This window comes from Hemitrygon akajei, chromosome 22 (genome assembly GCF_048418815.1).
Source record: "Hemitrygon akajei chromosome 22, sHemAka1.3, whole genome shotgun sequence".
Classification (NCBI taxonomy): domain Eukaryota; kingdom Metazoa; phylum Chordata; class Chondrichthyes; order Myliobatiformes; family Dasyatidae; genus Hemitrygon; species Hemitrygon akajei.
The window spans coordinates 24,062,968-24,078,419 of NC_133145.1; the positions used below are offsets into that span (position 1 = coordinate 24,062,968).

The window sequence follows — 15,452 nt, forward strand, 5'->3', positions numbered from 1 at the left end:
TGCTCCAGTTTTTCAATTATCAAATCTCGCTTCCGAGTGTCTTCTTGCAGAGATGCGATTAGAACTTGCTGCTGGTTAACTACTGAATCCGTCTTATCCATATAATCTTGAAAAGCCTTTATATCTTGTTTAAAAATTAGTCGTTGTTCTTCAAATTTTTCATTTAAGACCTCCAATAACAATTCATAAGTTAATTCCGTACATTTGGCTTTTTCCCGTTTCTGTTAGGATTTTTCCCAGTTTCTCGCGCTTTAGATCTAAGAACCATTTCTTCAAGAATTCACAATAAATTCTTAAGGATAAGTCCAAAAAAGTAGCAAGAATCTTTTGGTGTAGGTAAAAATAAGTTAAAGAAGGGTGATCATAGGTTAAAAAAAGTAAAAGTTATGGAGCGAATCTGAAAACAGTGCTCACTCCATGAGCGTCTCCTGCTGACCCCGCCTGCCTCTCACTTGATCATCTCGTGTGCCGCATACAATCCTGTCACGTATTAAAGAATCATGCAGTTGTCTGAACTCAGTCTTTTGCCTTGTTCTTCAAATCTGTTACATAGGCGTCTGTGGTCTCTGTCGGTCCTTGAGCCCTCGTGAAAAATAAGTGTCAGATGTACGATAGGTTTTTTCTCGGTTCGCAGTAATCTTGAAACTTTTTCTTCAACACTTCAACTTTATCTTGCTCATAGTCGTGGAAGACAAATGTGTGCAAACCTTTATTGCCTCTGCCCCCGCCGCATGCAGAAAGCACACTGCACTTTCTCCGTCTTTTCCCCTACACTGCTAGCGGTGCAAAACACCTCAAACTGCTGGATCCGTACTTTCTAGTTCTCAGCAAGATTACCTCATAGGCTTAAACTCGACGGTGGCTGTAACTGTGACATCTTTTACTCCTTTTTTCTCTTACAATTACTTCTGACACCATGTGGTATTGATGTGACTCGGACACCGCTGTAGATTGAACAACCACGTTTATTCAACGAACCTCCATTTTCTTTAACCCCCGTTCTGACGTCATACGCACTCTGACCTACGAATACTCATACAGTACATTACAACTCTTACCCTAACCCATTTTACTTTTCCCCTGAGGTTCTATCACTCACCTATATAACAGGAAGTTTAATTGACAGGTAACCTACTAATCTAAATATTTTGGGAATCTGGGAAGACACCTTGCACTGCTGCAGGGAGGGCATAAGATTCACGTAGAATCGAAGGTCAAGATTGAACCCAGATTGCTGGTGTTGTGAAGGAGTGGCTTTAGTAGCTGCACCACTTTACTACCCTTAAGTCATTGCCTTAAATGAAATGGATCAGAGATGAACATCACGATTCTACTGTGACCATAGGTGCCATGAGATGGTCTAGCTTAGTTTGGTGCACTCCCAGTTGAGTCAGAAGTTGTGTATTCATCCCTTTCTAAATATTTGAGTGAAAATTCTGGTTTGATACTCCAGAGAGTGAGCTCTAGTTCTGTTTATGGTGAAATGTAAACCAAATTTCCTCTCTGCTGCCATAGACAATCCCATTGTGATGTGTAAGATACCTGCATGGAGTTGTCTGTGTCACTGTCACATACCAACACCATCCTTCAACAAACAGTATTGAACCGTTAACTTGCCCCTGTCATACACCTTTGATGAGTTCCTGCCTGTTTATACCTTTCATTCAATAAGCTGTGTGGCAAAGTGATTTCATAATTGTAAAACAAGTTAGTGCAACACTATTACAGCTCAAAAGTTCAATTCTGATATCACTTGTACGGGGTTTTTACATTCCTCCCTGTAACTGCGTGGGTTTCCTCCACATTCCAAAGAGAGACCAGTTAGGCTAGTTAGTCGCTGTGAGTAGACTAGGGTTGAACACGTGGGTTGTCGGAAGGGCCTGTGTCATGCCGTAACTCTAAATACAGTAGTTTCAGGTTAAAGTGGGCCATTGTTTAATCAGGACAGCCGCTTATTCGGGACAACTCTTAAAGAACAAAAGCAAATTGAGAAAATAACTGGGATTCCCTTCATTTCTCTGCGACACTGTGCCAGGAAAATGTATCGTTTCAGTTTTGTGCATGTCGTGTGGCCATTAAATACCACACTGTGGCGAGAGTGAAGAGTTTATAAATAGCATACTTAAATTGCTGGAGGACTCGGCAAGCCAAGCAGCATGTATGGAAATATTTATTCTAATTTTAAATAGTTGGTCATATTTAAATTCGAATAGCATATGAAACTGCATAGCAGTAGTGGAAGATGAACATAATAATGTTGTGATTGGTTTGCAGAGACAACTATTTAAAATTAAGATGCAATGTGTAATAATTTATTCTGTATTTCATTTAAATATATAATTTATTACTCAGTTAAACGGTACCTTTATACCTTTTCAATTCTTTCCATGAAACTTTTTGCTGTTTGGGGCAGCCACTTAATTGGGTCAAAATGTACTGTCCCTCTTAACCAGAATCCAAAATTTGTATACTTTTTTAAAAAAAATGTCATAACAAGTTTGACATTTTTTCCACAATGGAAACAGTGGCTGCATTTTTCAATTTCTTGGAGCTGTGTTTTGGTTTTGCCTAATATATCACAAAGGTCTTGAAATGATCTCATAATGAACAGAAATCCATGGAATATAATTTTGAGGTTCTCCAGACTGCTGTGACCTTGCACTACAGTTGATACCTTCATTGATGTTAAATCCAAATCACTATTTGCACAGTATGTTTTTATTTTAGGTGGTGGACATGTGGAAGTGAAGTACTTAAGAGAATGGAGACAGAAGCAACTGAAAATAATCTGTACTTCACTTTTGGAGTCATAGCCGACATTCAATATGCAGATGTACCGAATGGCCAGAACTATACAAGGACAAGAAACCGTTACTATAGAAACAGCCTCCGTTTGTTGCGCAATGCCATCAAAGAATGGAATGAAGAGCCTGTTGCTCCCAAGTTTATTCTACAGCTTGGTGATATAATTGACGGATGCAATTCACAGATAAAGGCCTCAGAAGAAGCACTTCAAACAGTAATAAATGAGTTTACAAATTGCCTGTCTCCAGTGCATCATATCTGGGGAAACCATGAATTTTACAACTTTGACAGGAAGCAATTACTGAAATCTGTTCTCAATAGCAAGCACCTGGAAGGTGACATAGTACTGGGTAATGTGCCTAGTATCAATATTAAGACTGAGATTAACCCTGATGATTCTGAGGCATTTTATGGCTATCATTTTAGTCCCTTTCCAAAGTTTCGGTTTGTAATAACTGACGCATATGACCTCAGCATTCTCGGGAGGAGAAGGAACAGTAAGAAACACAATAAATCCGTACAGATCCTGAAAGCAAACAACAAAAATGAAAACCCCAATAGCCCAGAAGGTAAGACATTATTGTGTATCTTTTGTTTTACATTGTCTGTTCCCTGTCTATTTTTCCTGTTTCACATGTTGGTTGGTCATATTTTAAATTGGAATAGCACATGAAATATACCTGTCTTGATGCCGCTGCATAGCAGTAGCAGAAGGTGAACGTATTTACACTGTGAACATAAATTGCTGCCAAGTTACAGTATATTTGCATCATCATCGTTATGTGCCGCATCTATGACGAAGGCGATAATGCTCTTCCATCTATTGTTCTGAGTCGTTTCTCTATCCGTGACCATGGCCGTTCTTTGCAAATGTGGTTTGCCACTGCTTCCTCCTGAGTAGTGTCTTTACAAGACGGGTGACCCCGGCCATTATCAATACTCTTCCAAAATTGTCTGACTAGTCGCATAACCAGGACTTGTGATATGCACCAACTGTTCATACAACCATCCACCACCTGTCCCCTTGGCTTTGTGTGTCCCTGAATGGGGGGGGAGGAGGTAAGCAGGTGCTACACCTTGCCCAAGGGTGATCTGCAGGCTGGCAGAGGTAAGGGGCGCCTTACCTCCCTTGGTAGAGATTTAACTCTACCCTGCCACCCAATATTTGCATACTCTGATCTGTTTATCTTTGCTTTCCTTCAACATCACATGATGTCGCAACCTGTATTTGCAACAGTACTGGAGGTGCTCTTGTTCAGTCTAATACTGGGATAAGACAGTTAACTACCAGTTTCCCAGTCCCAATATGCAAATTGTTACCTATTGGCACTAAAGGCTACCATCAAGGACATCACAAAAGACTGCCTCAAGAAGGCAGCATCCATTATTAAGGACCCTTACTATTCAGAGAACATGTCCTTTTCTCATTACTACCATCAGGGTGGAGACACAGGAGCCCGAACATCCACACTTCAGCATTTTAGGAACAGCTTCTTCCACTCTGCCGCTAGATTACTGAATGGTTCATGAACACTGTCTCATCAGCTTTTGGACATCTCCAACCAAGAGTCTTTCATGATCGTGACATCTGAACAGACACCAAAATGTTAGTGTACAAAGTAGTGGTAATCCCAAAGCTCCTGTATGCATTAGAAACCTGGACAACATATGGACGACATCTGAAGGTACTTGAAAAGTTCCATCAATGCTGTCTTCGAAACATCTTAAATATCAGCTGGGATGATAGAAGAACCAACGTCAGCGTGCTAAATGAAGCAAAAACAACGAGCGTTGAAACCTACGTCATCAAGAACCAACTAAGAGGGAGCGGTCATGTTGTTCAGATGAAAGACGAACCTATGCCGAAACAAATCTTCCACTCCCAGCTTAAAGAAGGCAAATGTAAAAGAGGCGGACAACAGAAGAGATTCAAAGATGTCTTAAAAGCCAACATGAAGAAATGTAACATTGACATCAACAATTGGGAAACCAATGCCAAGAACAGGACACTCTGGTAAACCATCATATGAGAAGGAACAGCAACTTTCGAAGCCAATAGATGTGCAGAATTAGAAGAAAAGAGAAGAAAATGGAAAGAGAGGCAGAAACAACCAAAGCTGATCTGCCATCTGGAACTACCTGTGCTGAATGCGGAAGAACTTTCAAAGCCAAGATTGGACTCCTAAGCCACTTGAGAACCCATAAATAGATCAACAGAACAAAGACCATCATCCTCGACCTCGAGGGATAGCCACGACGACGACAAATTAATTATTCATTTATTTTTAATACTAACCAATAGTAATTTTTACGTCTTGACTGTTCTGTTTCCACAAAACAATTTTTACAATATATGTCAGTGATAGTAAACCTGATTCTAATTAAAGATTATTCCCAGAGATTAGAGGGGGAAAATAGATAATCTTGACGAGATTATCTATAGGACTCGCACCACCAGGTTCAAGAACAGTTATTACCCCTCATCCATCAAGCTCTTGATCAAAGGGATAACTGCACTCCCTTGTTCATCCATTGAGTTATTCCCACAAGCAATGATCTCACTTTAAGAACTTTATTTCATGCTCTCATTTTTATTGCTATTTATTTATATTTGTGTTTGCACAGTTTGTTGTCTTTTGAACACTGGTTGATTTTTCATTGATTCTGTTATAGTTACTATTCTATAGATTTGCTGAGTATGCCCACAAGCAAATGAATCTCAGGGTTGTATATGGTGAGCTGTATGTAAATAATAACATTTATGTTGAACTTTGAAATGCTACAACTTTGAAATTGCAGTTTTTGGAAGCCTGTAGAGGTGCAGAGGCAAATATTGTCTGGTATAGGATAAGCTTTTGCTTTACAGACTAACTGCATTTAATTTCACGGCAGTATTTCATGATTGTCTGGGTAACGTCTTTATTTTAAGCAAGCTATACCTATCAATTTTCCCAATTTCCATATTTGTAGTCATCTCCTTTATTTCGCATTTATGTTTCATTATGAAATGTAAAATGCTAGAAAATACTTATTTATCCATGTGTTTGCATTGCTGGCTTGTTATGGCTCTGTCATTTTCCTGATTATTACAGTTGTACGTGGCTGGTAATAAAATGCTTAGGAAAGTCAATGTGGAATATAATTTTACAAAGTTTTCACTATCATAATTACCTAAAAGCTCATTGAAAGATTCTATTGCTACTATAAATCACAAGTAATGTAAGGATTATTTAAGAATTTATTTCTAGACCCAGAAATTAATTTAATAGGTTTCAATAGGTACATTTAATGCCAGAGAAACGTATACAAAATACATACAGAAATTATTTTTCTTCGCAACCATCCAAGAAAACAGAAAACCATCCAAAGAATGAATGACAGTTAAACGTTAGAACCCCAAAGTCTCCACTCCCCCAGATCACCCCTCCCACGCATAAGCAGCAGCAAAGCAACGACTCCCCCCACCAGCAAAAAAGCATCAGCACCCCCCACCAAGCACTCAAGCGTGCAGCAAAGCATCAATAAAGACACAGACTTGCAGTACCCCAAAAACTACTCGTTCACCCGGTATTCGACATACCACAGGCTCTCTCACTCTCTCCCTATTAAGGGGAAAAGAGGTGTCGCCGTCTCACAGTGAGAGGGGAGACATTACAAACAACTGGCTGATTTATGATGTTAAAAGTCTGTTGTGTCACTTTCTCCAAGCTCTGCATGCAGAGAGTCGGCCCCAGAAAGGCTCAGCTCTCTGGACACATAGCCCAGGGCATCAGACCCGATGTTCCGTGTTCTTCCGCAACGCCTCAGTCAGGGGCACCGGCCTAGAATCAGCCCGTCTCCAGAGCCACGAAAATCCAGCACCCTGAAGGCGTGCTAGTCTTCCAGACTGTGTCCTTGGGGCATCACACAGCCTGAAAGCAGGTCCCATTCCCGCAGAGAACCAAAGTAAGAGGGTAAGTCCAGGTCAGGGTCTTCAAAAGAACCTTGAAAAGGGAAAAAAGATAGAAATAGAACTGTTTCCAAAGATGCAAGCAAAGGAGTCGCCATTTAGCGCCATCATCACTTCACTCCGCCTTTCCTTCATAAATTACAGCATTACCAATCAGCACAGTACAACCAGAACAATTTTGCCCAGTTGGTCTGTCACATGAATTTGCTTCTAGAGAATAATTCAAGGATAGTTTTAATCTGCAGGTGATACAAAGATTGTTGGTGGTGTTGATGGTGTAGAAGATTGGCAAAGAATACAGCGGGATGTAGATCAGTTGCAGATATGGGTGGAGAAATGACAGATGGAGTTTAACCCACCAAATGTGAAGTGTTGCATCATGGTAGGCCAAATGTAAAGAGACGGTACACTGTTAAAGGCAAGACCCTTGACGGTGTTGATGAGCAAATGGATCTTGGGGTCTCCCTGAAAGCAGCTACACAGATTGATAAGGGGGTTAAGAAGGCATATGGCATGCGTGCCTTCATTAGTCGAGGCATAGAGATGAAAAGTCGGGAAGTTATATGGCAGCTTTATAAAACTCTAGTCAGGCAGCATCTGGAATATTGCGTGCAGTTCTGGTCACCCCATTATAGAAAAGATGTGGAGGCTTTGGAGAGAGTGCAGAAGGATGCTGTCTGGATTCGAGGTCGGACAAACTTGGGTTGTTTTCTCTGGAGTGGTGGAGGGTGAGGGGAGATCCGATAGAGGCTTATAAATTTATGAGAGGCATATTGTGAGTAGGCAGGCAGTACTTTTTTTCCCAAGTTGAAATGTCTAATACCAGAGGGTAAGAGGGGGTAGGTTCAAAGGAGATGTGAGGGGCAAGTCTTTTACACAAAGAGAGTGGTGGATGCCTGGAATGCACTGCCTGAGGTGGTGGTAAAAGCAGATACATTAGGGACTTTTAAGACAGGTTTAGACAGGCGCATGAATGCGAGTGAAGTGGAGGGATATGGACATTGTCTCAGCAGTAGAGATTAGTTTGGTTGACCATTTGATTATGAATTTAATTGATTGGGCACAACATTGCTGAACGGCCTATTCCAGTGCTGTACTGCTCTGTGTTCTATGTATGTATAGATGTCTTTCGGCACAGCTATACTGTACCAAGCTGTATAATAATTCCTCTTAATCCACAGGCCTTGCTGGACTGAATATTCGCTTTTTGGGATTTAACGGAGGTTTCAGTCAAGAGCAACTAGAATGGCTAAATGCTGTTTTAGATTTCTCCGATCAGAACCAGGAAAAGGTAACAGTCATTGGTAAGTAAGTGAATATAATCTGTTCTGGTTGACTCCTCCTCAAAAAAAAAGAGCATAGAGATCCACGTTAGAAAAGGGTAAAACACCAGTTAGGCCATGATTGGAGTAGCTGCCACACATCGGAAGAATGCGATAACCATAAGAAATAAGAGCAGAGTTGGGCTATTCAGCCCATCAAATCTGCTTCATCACTCAATTGTGACTGATGTATTTCCCCCCTCAACCCCCTCTTCTTGCTTTCTCCCCTTAATATTTGACACATTTACTAATTAAGAACTTCTGTACTTCCACTTTAAATATACCCAATGACTTGGCCTCCACAGCCATCTGTGGTAATGAATTCCACAGATTTGGGTGAAGAAATTCCACCTCATCTCTGTTCTAGAGGGCTGTCCTTCTATTCTGGGACTGTATCCTCTGGTCTATTGGGAGCATTTACTCCACATTCACTCTGACTGGGCCTTTCAATATTCAGTCGGTAAGACAGGAGTGCAAAGGAGATTCATGAAGATATTGCCAGTCTGAGAGAATTAGTTCTGAGGAGAGATTTGGAAGATTGGATTTATTTATTTGGAATAAAGATGGCAGAGCGGAATTGATATGCATAAACATGTGAAGCAGAGATCAAGTGTACAGGGAAGGCTTGTTACCTTTAGCAGAAAGATCACCAACCAAGGGATGTATATTAAGGGAACTGGTAGGGTTAGAGTTAGTTTGATGATTTATTGTTGTGGAACTTTTTCTTTGGAGAAGGTGTAGAAGATGGTGTCTGGATTAGAGGGCATGTGCTGTGAGGAGAGGTTAGACAAACTTGGGTTGTTTTCTCTGGAGCAGTAGAGACCCGATACAAGTTTAATAGATTATGAGAGGCATAGATAGACAGCCTGTCAAAATATCTAACACTAGAGCGCATGCATTTAAGATAGATACTTTATTGATCCCAAGGAAATTTACTGTGTCACAGTAGCATCACAATTGCACAGACTTACACGTATTAGAAGAAAAGTAAGAAAGAATAAGTTACTTTAAAAATAAGATGTACGAGATTTACAAGTCCAAGACTGCAAGATCACTTCCCTGGCTGTAGGTTGACGTGTTATAGAGCCTGATGGCTGAGGGTAAGAATGACCTCTTTGGAGAAGCACAGTTGTCTGTCTGTTATTGCAAGTGCTCCTCTCTTCAGCAAGGTGGCATGCAGGAGGTAAGAAACATTGCCCAGGATTGCCTGAATTTTCCAAAGGGTCCTTTGTTCTTCAAGGTGAAAGGGGTTAAATTCAAAAGAGATATGTGAGGCCAGATTTTGTTTTTGTTTTTTTACATAGTTGTGGGTGTCCGAAATGCACTGCCAGGAGTGGTGGTGGCAGCTAATATAGTAAGGCATTTAAGAGGCTGTTAGGTAGGTTCAAGAATGGGCAGAGAATGGAGTGATATGGGCTGTATGTAGGTAGAAGGGATTTGTTTCAGTGGACATTTAATTCTAGAATCAATACCCCTTATGTGAAATTCCAAAATCTGAAACCCTCCGAAATCCAAAAATTTTTTTGGAAGCTGACATGATGTCACAAATGGAAAATTCCAGAAGATGCTGAGAAGGTTCCCAGACAATGCACAGGTAATCTGAGTAGTGAGCTCACATATGTAATGAACAAAAGTTAATGAACAATAGAAAAACAACGCATAAAGCAAAAAATAAAAAACTTGATTGTGTATTGAAAGAATGGATTCATCAGCGACGGAGTGAACATACACTGCTTAATGGTATGCTAATCAGGAAATGAGCAAAATTCTATATGAACTGAACATTGAGGGTAATTGTGGTTATTTAGCAGGCTGGTTGCAGAAATTTAAGAAAAAGATTGGGACCGCTAATTTTCACATTGTTTGTCATTGACTTAGATAGTGGAATTTTTGGCATTGTGGCAAAGTTTGTGGATGATACGAAGATAGGTGGAGGGGTAGGTAGTGCTGAGGAAGCAATATGATTGCAGCAGGACTTGGACAAACTGGAAGATTGGGCAAAAAAGTGGCAGATGGAATACAGCTTTGGGAGATGTATGATAATACATTTTGGAGAAAGGAACAATAGTGCAGACTATTATCTAAATGGGGAGAAAATTCAAACATCAGAGGTGCAGAGGGACTTAGGAGACCTCGTGCAAGACTCCCAGAAGGTTAATTCATGGGTTGAGTCTGTGGTAAAGAAGGCAAATGCAATGTTGGCATTTATTTCAAGGTGAATAGAATATAGAAACAAGGAGATAATGCTGAAGCTTTATAAGACACTAGTCAAGCTGCACTTGAAGTATTGTCAACAGTCTTGGGCCCCATATCTCAGAAGGGATGTATTGTGATTGGAGAGAGTCTAGAGGAGGTTCATGAGGATGATTGTGGGAATGAAGACATGAAGAGCATTTGGCAGCTTTGGGCCTGTGCTTGCTGGAATTTAGAAGAATGTGTGAGGATTTCTTTGAAACTTACCGAATGCTGAAAGGACTAGATAAGGTGGGCGTGGAGAGAATGTTTCCTCTGGTAGAGGTATCTAGAACTAGAGGGTACAGCCTCAAAAATTGAGGGGCAATCTTTTAGAACAGATGTCAGGAGGAAATTTTTTTAGCCAAAGAGTGGTGAATCTGTAGAATGCTCTGCCACAGACAGCAGTGGAGGCCAAGTCAATGGATATATTCAAAGCGGAAGTTGATAGGTCCTGATTGGTCGGGGCATCGGGATATGGTGAGAGGGCAAGTGTGTGGGATTGAATGGGATCCGGGATCAGCCATGATGTCATTGTGGAGCGGACACAATGGGCTGAATGATCTAATTCTACTCCTATGTCTTATGGTCTAAGCAGGTGTTACATCTTGCCCAAGGGTGATCTATAGACTAGTGGAGGGAAGGAATGCCTTGCACCTCCTTTGGTAGAGACGTATCTCCACCTCACTGCCTATAGTAAAGGAGTCTAAAACTAGAGGGCATAGGCTTAAGGTGAAAGGGGGTAAATGTAAAAGGGACTTGAGAGGTCAATTTTCCATACAAAGGTCGCTGGGTATATGGAACAAGTTGCTAGATGAGGTGGTAGAAGTGGATACAGTGTTTAAAAGATATTTGGATAGGGTAATTAATACAAATGGTTTTGAGAGATTTTGGCCAAAAACAGGAAAATAGGACCAACTCAGAAAGGCATCTTAGCAGGGATGAGTTGGGCTGAAAGGCCTGTTTTAGTCTTACACTATAAACTTCAGATACTGTATTGTACTACACAATTGCCAGACTACAAAGCAACTCAAATCCATTATCTTTATCTGTACCACAAAACCTATAGTCATCCACTTCTAAATGTGACAATGAGGTCGTACATAGGAGTGGGTACCCAAAAGAAACAAGTGTTACGAACCCCGTAACTGGGTCACTTACTAACAAAGATGGGGACGTCCGTTGAAGTCTGATGATACTATTTTTAACAGTATTTATTAGTAAAAATACACAAAAATAATATCAATGCAAATATACAGAGAATATACGTCAATACTAAATCTAAAAGTGCGGGTATAATAATAATAAGAAATAAGCTCTATCGTTGTCTAGGAGATAATGTATTGTCCGATGGAAATATAAAGTTCACTCAGTTCATGCAGGCTGCTGCCGTTGGGGACCGCTGTGTTGCAATGGTTGGAGAGAGAGAGAGATTTGGAGAAAAACTTGCTGGCTTTCCTTTTATGATTTTGATCCATCAGGAGTCTCGTTGTCGTGGCCGTTCACTTGCGGCCTCTCCTTTAGTTAAACCGTTCTTCCGTGATGAGCCCACCACCCTGGCAAGGGAGGACGTACACGAGCTCTCACCGGCCTTCGCTATAAAACGCTATCACGGGATTTCTAGCGTTTCTCCTGGTGTGTCTAAAGGGGTTGTTCCCCAGACCCTCTTTTATCCTTACTCACGGGGTCTCAGATGTCAATCAGGTTGGGATGATGCAATCCCTCAACCAGACCACTCTGGTCATCCCCTGAGAGTTTTCAATGAATAGTACAGTACTCAATACACAATTCGGTCTCCAAGAGCCGTTATCAGTGGTTCTGTTCCACTGAGGCCAGGGCACATTCCAAATCTTGTGTATTCTGCGTGTCTCTCTCTCATTTCCTGGGTCCCAGACCCAAAATGGCGCCGCAGATGGCGGCCTCGGTGCCGAGCTCTCTGGCTTTTTGTGTGTTTTTGTGTCTTTTTATTGTTTTTGTTCAAGCGGATCCAGTCATATTCAGCAGGGATGAGCTCCTGAACACCAGGCAGATCATTAACAACTACCTTCCAACTTTCCACTCTGACCCGAATAGTTTTTCTGAGATCTTGGTCGGCGGAGCAGCGGTTCTGTATGGATTATGGAAGAGTCGTAAACGAGGGAAGAGAGCCGGTGTGCTTGTTAAACTGAGACTGCGGGGATTCCGCTCCGCGCTCCCAGCGATACACCTCGCCAACGTTCGCTCTCTTCCTAATAAGATGGACGAGCTGCTTCTTCTGACCAGAACCAGCAGAGACTTTGTGAATTCTGCGGCTCTTTGTTTCAGTGAAACGTGGCTCGGTGATTCCATTCCAGACGGAGGTCTGCACGTCCCCGGCTACCAGCTGCTGCGAGCGGACCGCGTCACGGAGTTATCGGGGAAATCAAGGGGTGGTGGAATCTGCTTTTACATCCATGAAGGCTGGTGCACTGACGTTAAGGTTCTTCACAGACACTGCGACCCGAACCTGGAGTTTCTCGTTCTGAACTGTAAGCCTTTCTATTCTCCGCGAGAGTTTTCCTCATTTATCCTTGTCGGTGTTTATGTTCCACCTCAGGCCAATGTGAGCGAGGCCGTTCAGTGGCTGGCTGATCATATTATGCGTTTAGAACGGGAACACACAGATTCGCTGTTGATCATCCTACGAGATTTCAACAGAGCTAAACTGAATTACGAACTCCCGAAATACAGACAACATGTTAACTGCCCCACCAGGGACAGTAACACTCTGGACCACTGTTATACTATCCTAAATAATGCTTACCGTTCTATTCCCCGTGCAGCCTTAGGACTCTCTGACCACTGTCTGATCTACCTCATCCCAGCCTGTAGGCAGAGACTTAAATCTGCTAAGCCTGTGGTGAGGACAGTGAAGAAATGGACCAGTGAGGCGAAACGGCAACTTCAGGACTGTTTTGACACCACTGACTGGGGTGTCTTTGAAGCTGCAGCCACCAATATACATGAACTGACAGATACTGTGACATCCTACATCAGTTTTTGTGAGGATGTATGTGTACCCACAAAAGCTTTCCGGACCTTCGCCAACAATAAGCCATGGTTTACCCCCAAACTCAGACATCTTCGCCAAGCTAAGGAGGATGCCCACAGGAGTGGGAATAGGGCCCTGTACAGGCTGGCCAGAAATGCACTGACCAGAGAAATCAGAGTCGGCAAGCGGTTCTACTCCGAAAAGTTGAGGAGTAATTTCTCAGCTAACGACTCATTGTCGGTGTGGAAAGGCCTGCAGGAGGTCACTGGCTACAGGAGACGCCCTGCCCCCCCGCTGAGGTTAACAAAGCTTTGGCTGACGACCTTAATACCTTTTACTGTAGATTTGAGAGGGTCCATCTTACACCTGTCCCTCCCCCCCTTCGGTCTCTCTTCCTGCCTTCCCTCGACCATCACTCACTGGCACTCATCCCCCAATTACGGCAATCACCTCCCCACCATCTCTGCCCAGCCCCCCTGGATCACAGCTTAGAATCAGCGAAGGAGAAGTATGTCGACTGTTCCAGCGACTTAAGACCCAAAAATCTCCAGGCCCAGATGGGGTCTCCCCCTCCTGTCTACGAGCCTGTGCTGATCAGCTGGCTCCCATCTTCACTCAGCTCTTTAACAGATCTCTGGAGCTGAGTGAGGTTCCGACTTGCTTCAAGCGCTCTACCATCATCCCGGTCCCCAAGAAACCCACCATCACAGGACTGAACGACTACAGACCTGTCGCACTGACATCTGTAGTCATGAAATCCTTTGAACGCTTGGTGTTGAACCACCTGAAGACCCTCGCCAGCAGCCTGCTGGATCCCCTGCAGTTTGCCTACCGGGCAAATAGGTCAGTAGACGATGCAGTCAACCTGGGACTGCACTATATCCTGCAACATCTGGATCGTCCTGGGACCTATGCTTGGATGCTGTTTGTGGATTTCAGTTCGGCGTTTAACACCATCGTCCCTCATACCCTCTGCTCCAAATTGTCTCACCTTACTGTGCCACCTGACCTCTGCGATTGGATTTACAACTTCCTGACCAACAGAAGTCAGCAGGTAAGGATGGGACAGGTCACCTCGGATATTCGAATCACCAACACCGGCGCCCCCCAGGAGTGTGTCCTCTCTCCACTGCTGTTCTCCCTCTACACCAATGACTGCACCTCCTCCAACCCCTATGTGAAGCTTTTGAAGTTTGCAGACGACACTACCGTCATCGGACTCATCCAGAATGGTGATGAATCTGCATATCGACAGCAGGTGGACCAACTGGTACTCTGGTGCAGTCGGAACAATCTGGAGCTGAACACGCTCAAGACAAAGGAGATGATAGTGGATTTCAGGAGACATCCCCCCGCTATGTCTCCCCTCACAGTCCTCAGCAGCCCTGTGTCCACCGTGGAGAACTTCAGGTTCCTGGGAACCACCATCTCTCAGGATCTGAAGTGGGAGCAGAACATCAGCTCCATCCTGAAGAAGGCCCAGCTGCGGATGTATTTCCTGCGGCTCTTGAGGAAATACGGTCTGCCTCAGGAATTGCTGCTGCAGTTCTACACTGCAGTCATTGAGTCTGTCCTGTGCACCTCCATCATTGTGTGGTTTGGAGCCGCCACCAAGCAGGATAGAACCAGACTACAGCGCACAGTGAGGACTGCCGAGCGCATCATTGGAGCCTCCCTGCCCTCTATTGTGGACCTATACTCTTCCAGGTTGAAGAAGAGGGCGGGGAACATCATAAAGGACTCCTCCCATCCTGCGCACGGACTGTTTGATCTGCTTCCGTCTGGTAGGCGCTTCATATCCCTCCAGACTAAGACTATAAGGCATTGGAGAAGTTTTTTCCCTACTGCGGTCACTTTGCTGAACAGTTAACTGCCGGTTAACTGTCGGCTAACTATTACTTGGATTGCACTACCTGTATGTATAATCTATATTTTCATTTATATTTATCATTATTATTGTTATGAGCAGAGAGACAACATCTGCCGGAAGTAAATTCCTTGTATGTGCATAGGTACTTGGCGATTAAAGTCTGATTCTGATTCTGATTAATAGCGATCTTGCGATTCTCAAAAAGGAGGGGGCAACTTTGTACCCTTTGGCCCCTCAGAGTTGCTTCACATTCATAACACGAGC

At 43.0% G+C, this 15,452-nt stretch overlaps 1 protein-coding gene across 5 annotated transcripts in view; it reads left to right on the forward strand.

Moving 5' to 3' along the window:
* The window catches only part of adprm (ADP-ribose/CDP-alcohol diphosphatase, manganese-dependent), a 29,823-nt gene that overhangs the window by 12,513 nt on the left and 1,858 nt on the right, over positions 1–15,452 (forward strand). For all 5 annotated transcript variants that reach the window (XM_073025854.1, XM_073025855.1, XM_073025852.1 and 2 more), the window contains 2 exons: positions 2,728–3,374; positions 7,936–8,058. In XM_073025854.1, coding sequence (XP_072881955.1) covers positions 2,762–3,374; positions 7,936–8,058 — 736 coding nt within the window. In that variant the 5' untranslated portion in view covers positions 2,728–2,761. The remainder of the gene's footprint in view (positions 1–2,727; positions 3,375–7,935; positions 8,059–15,452) is intronic.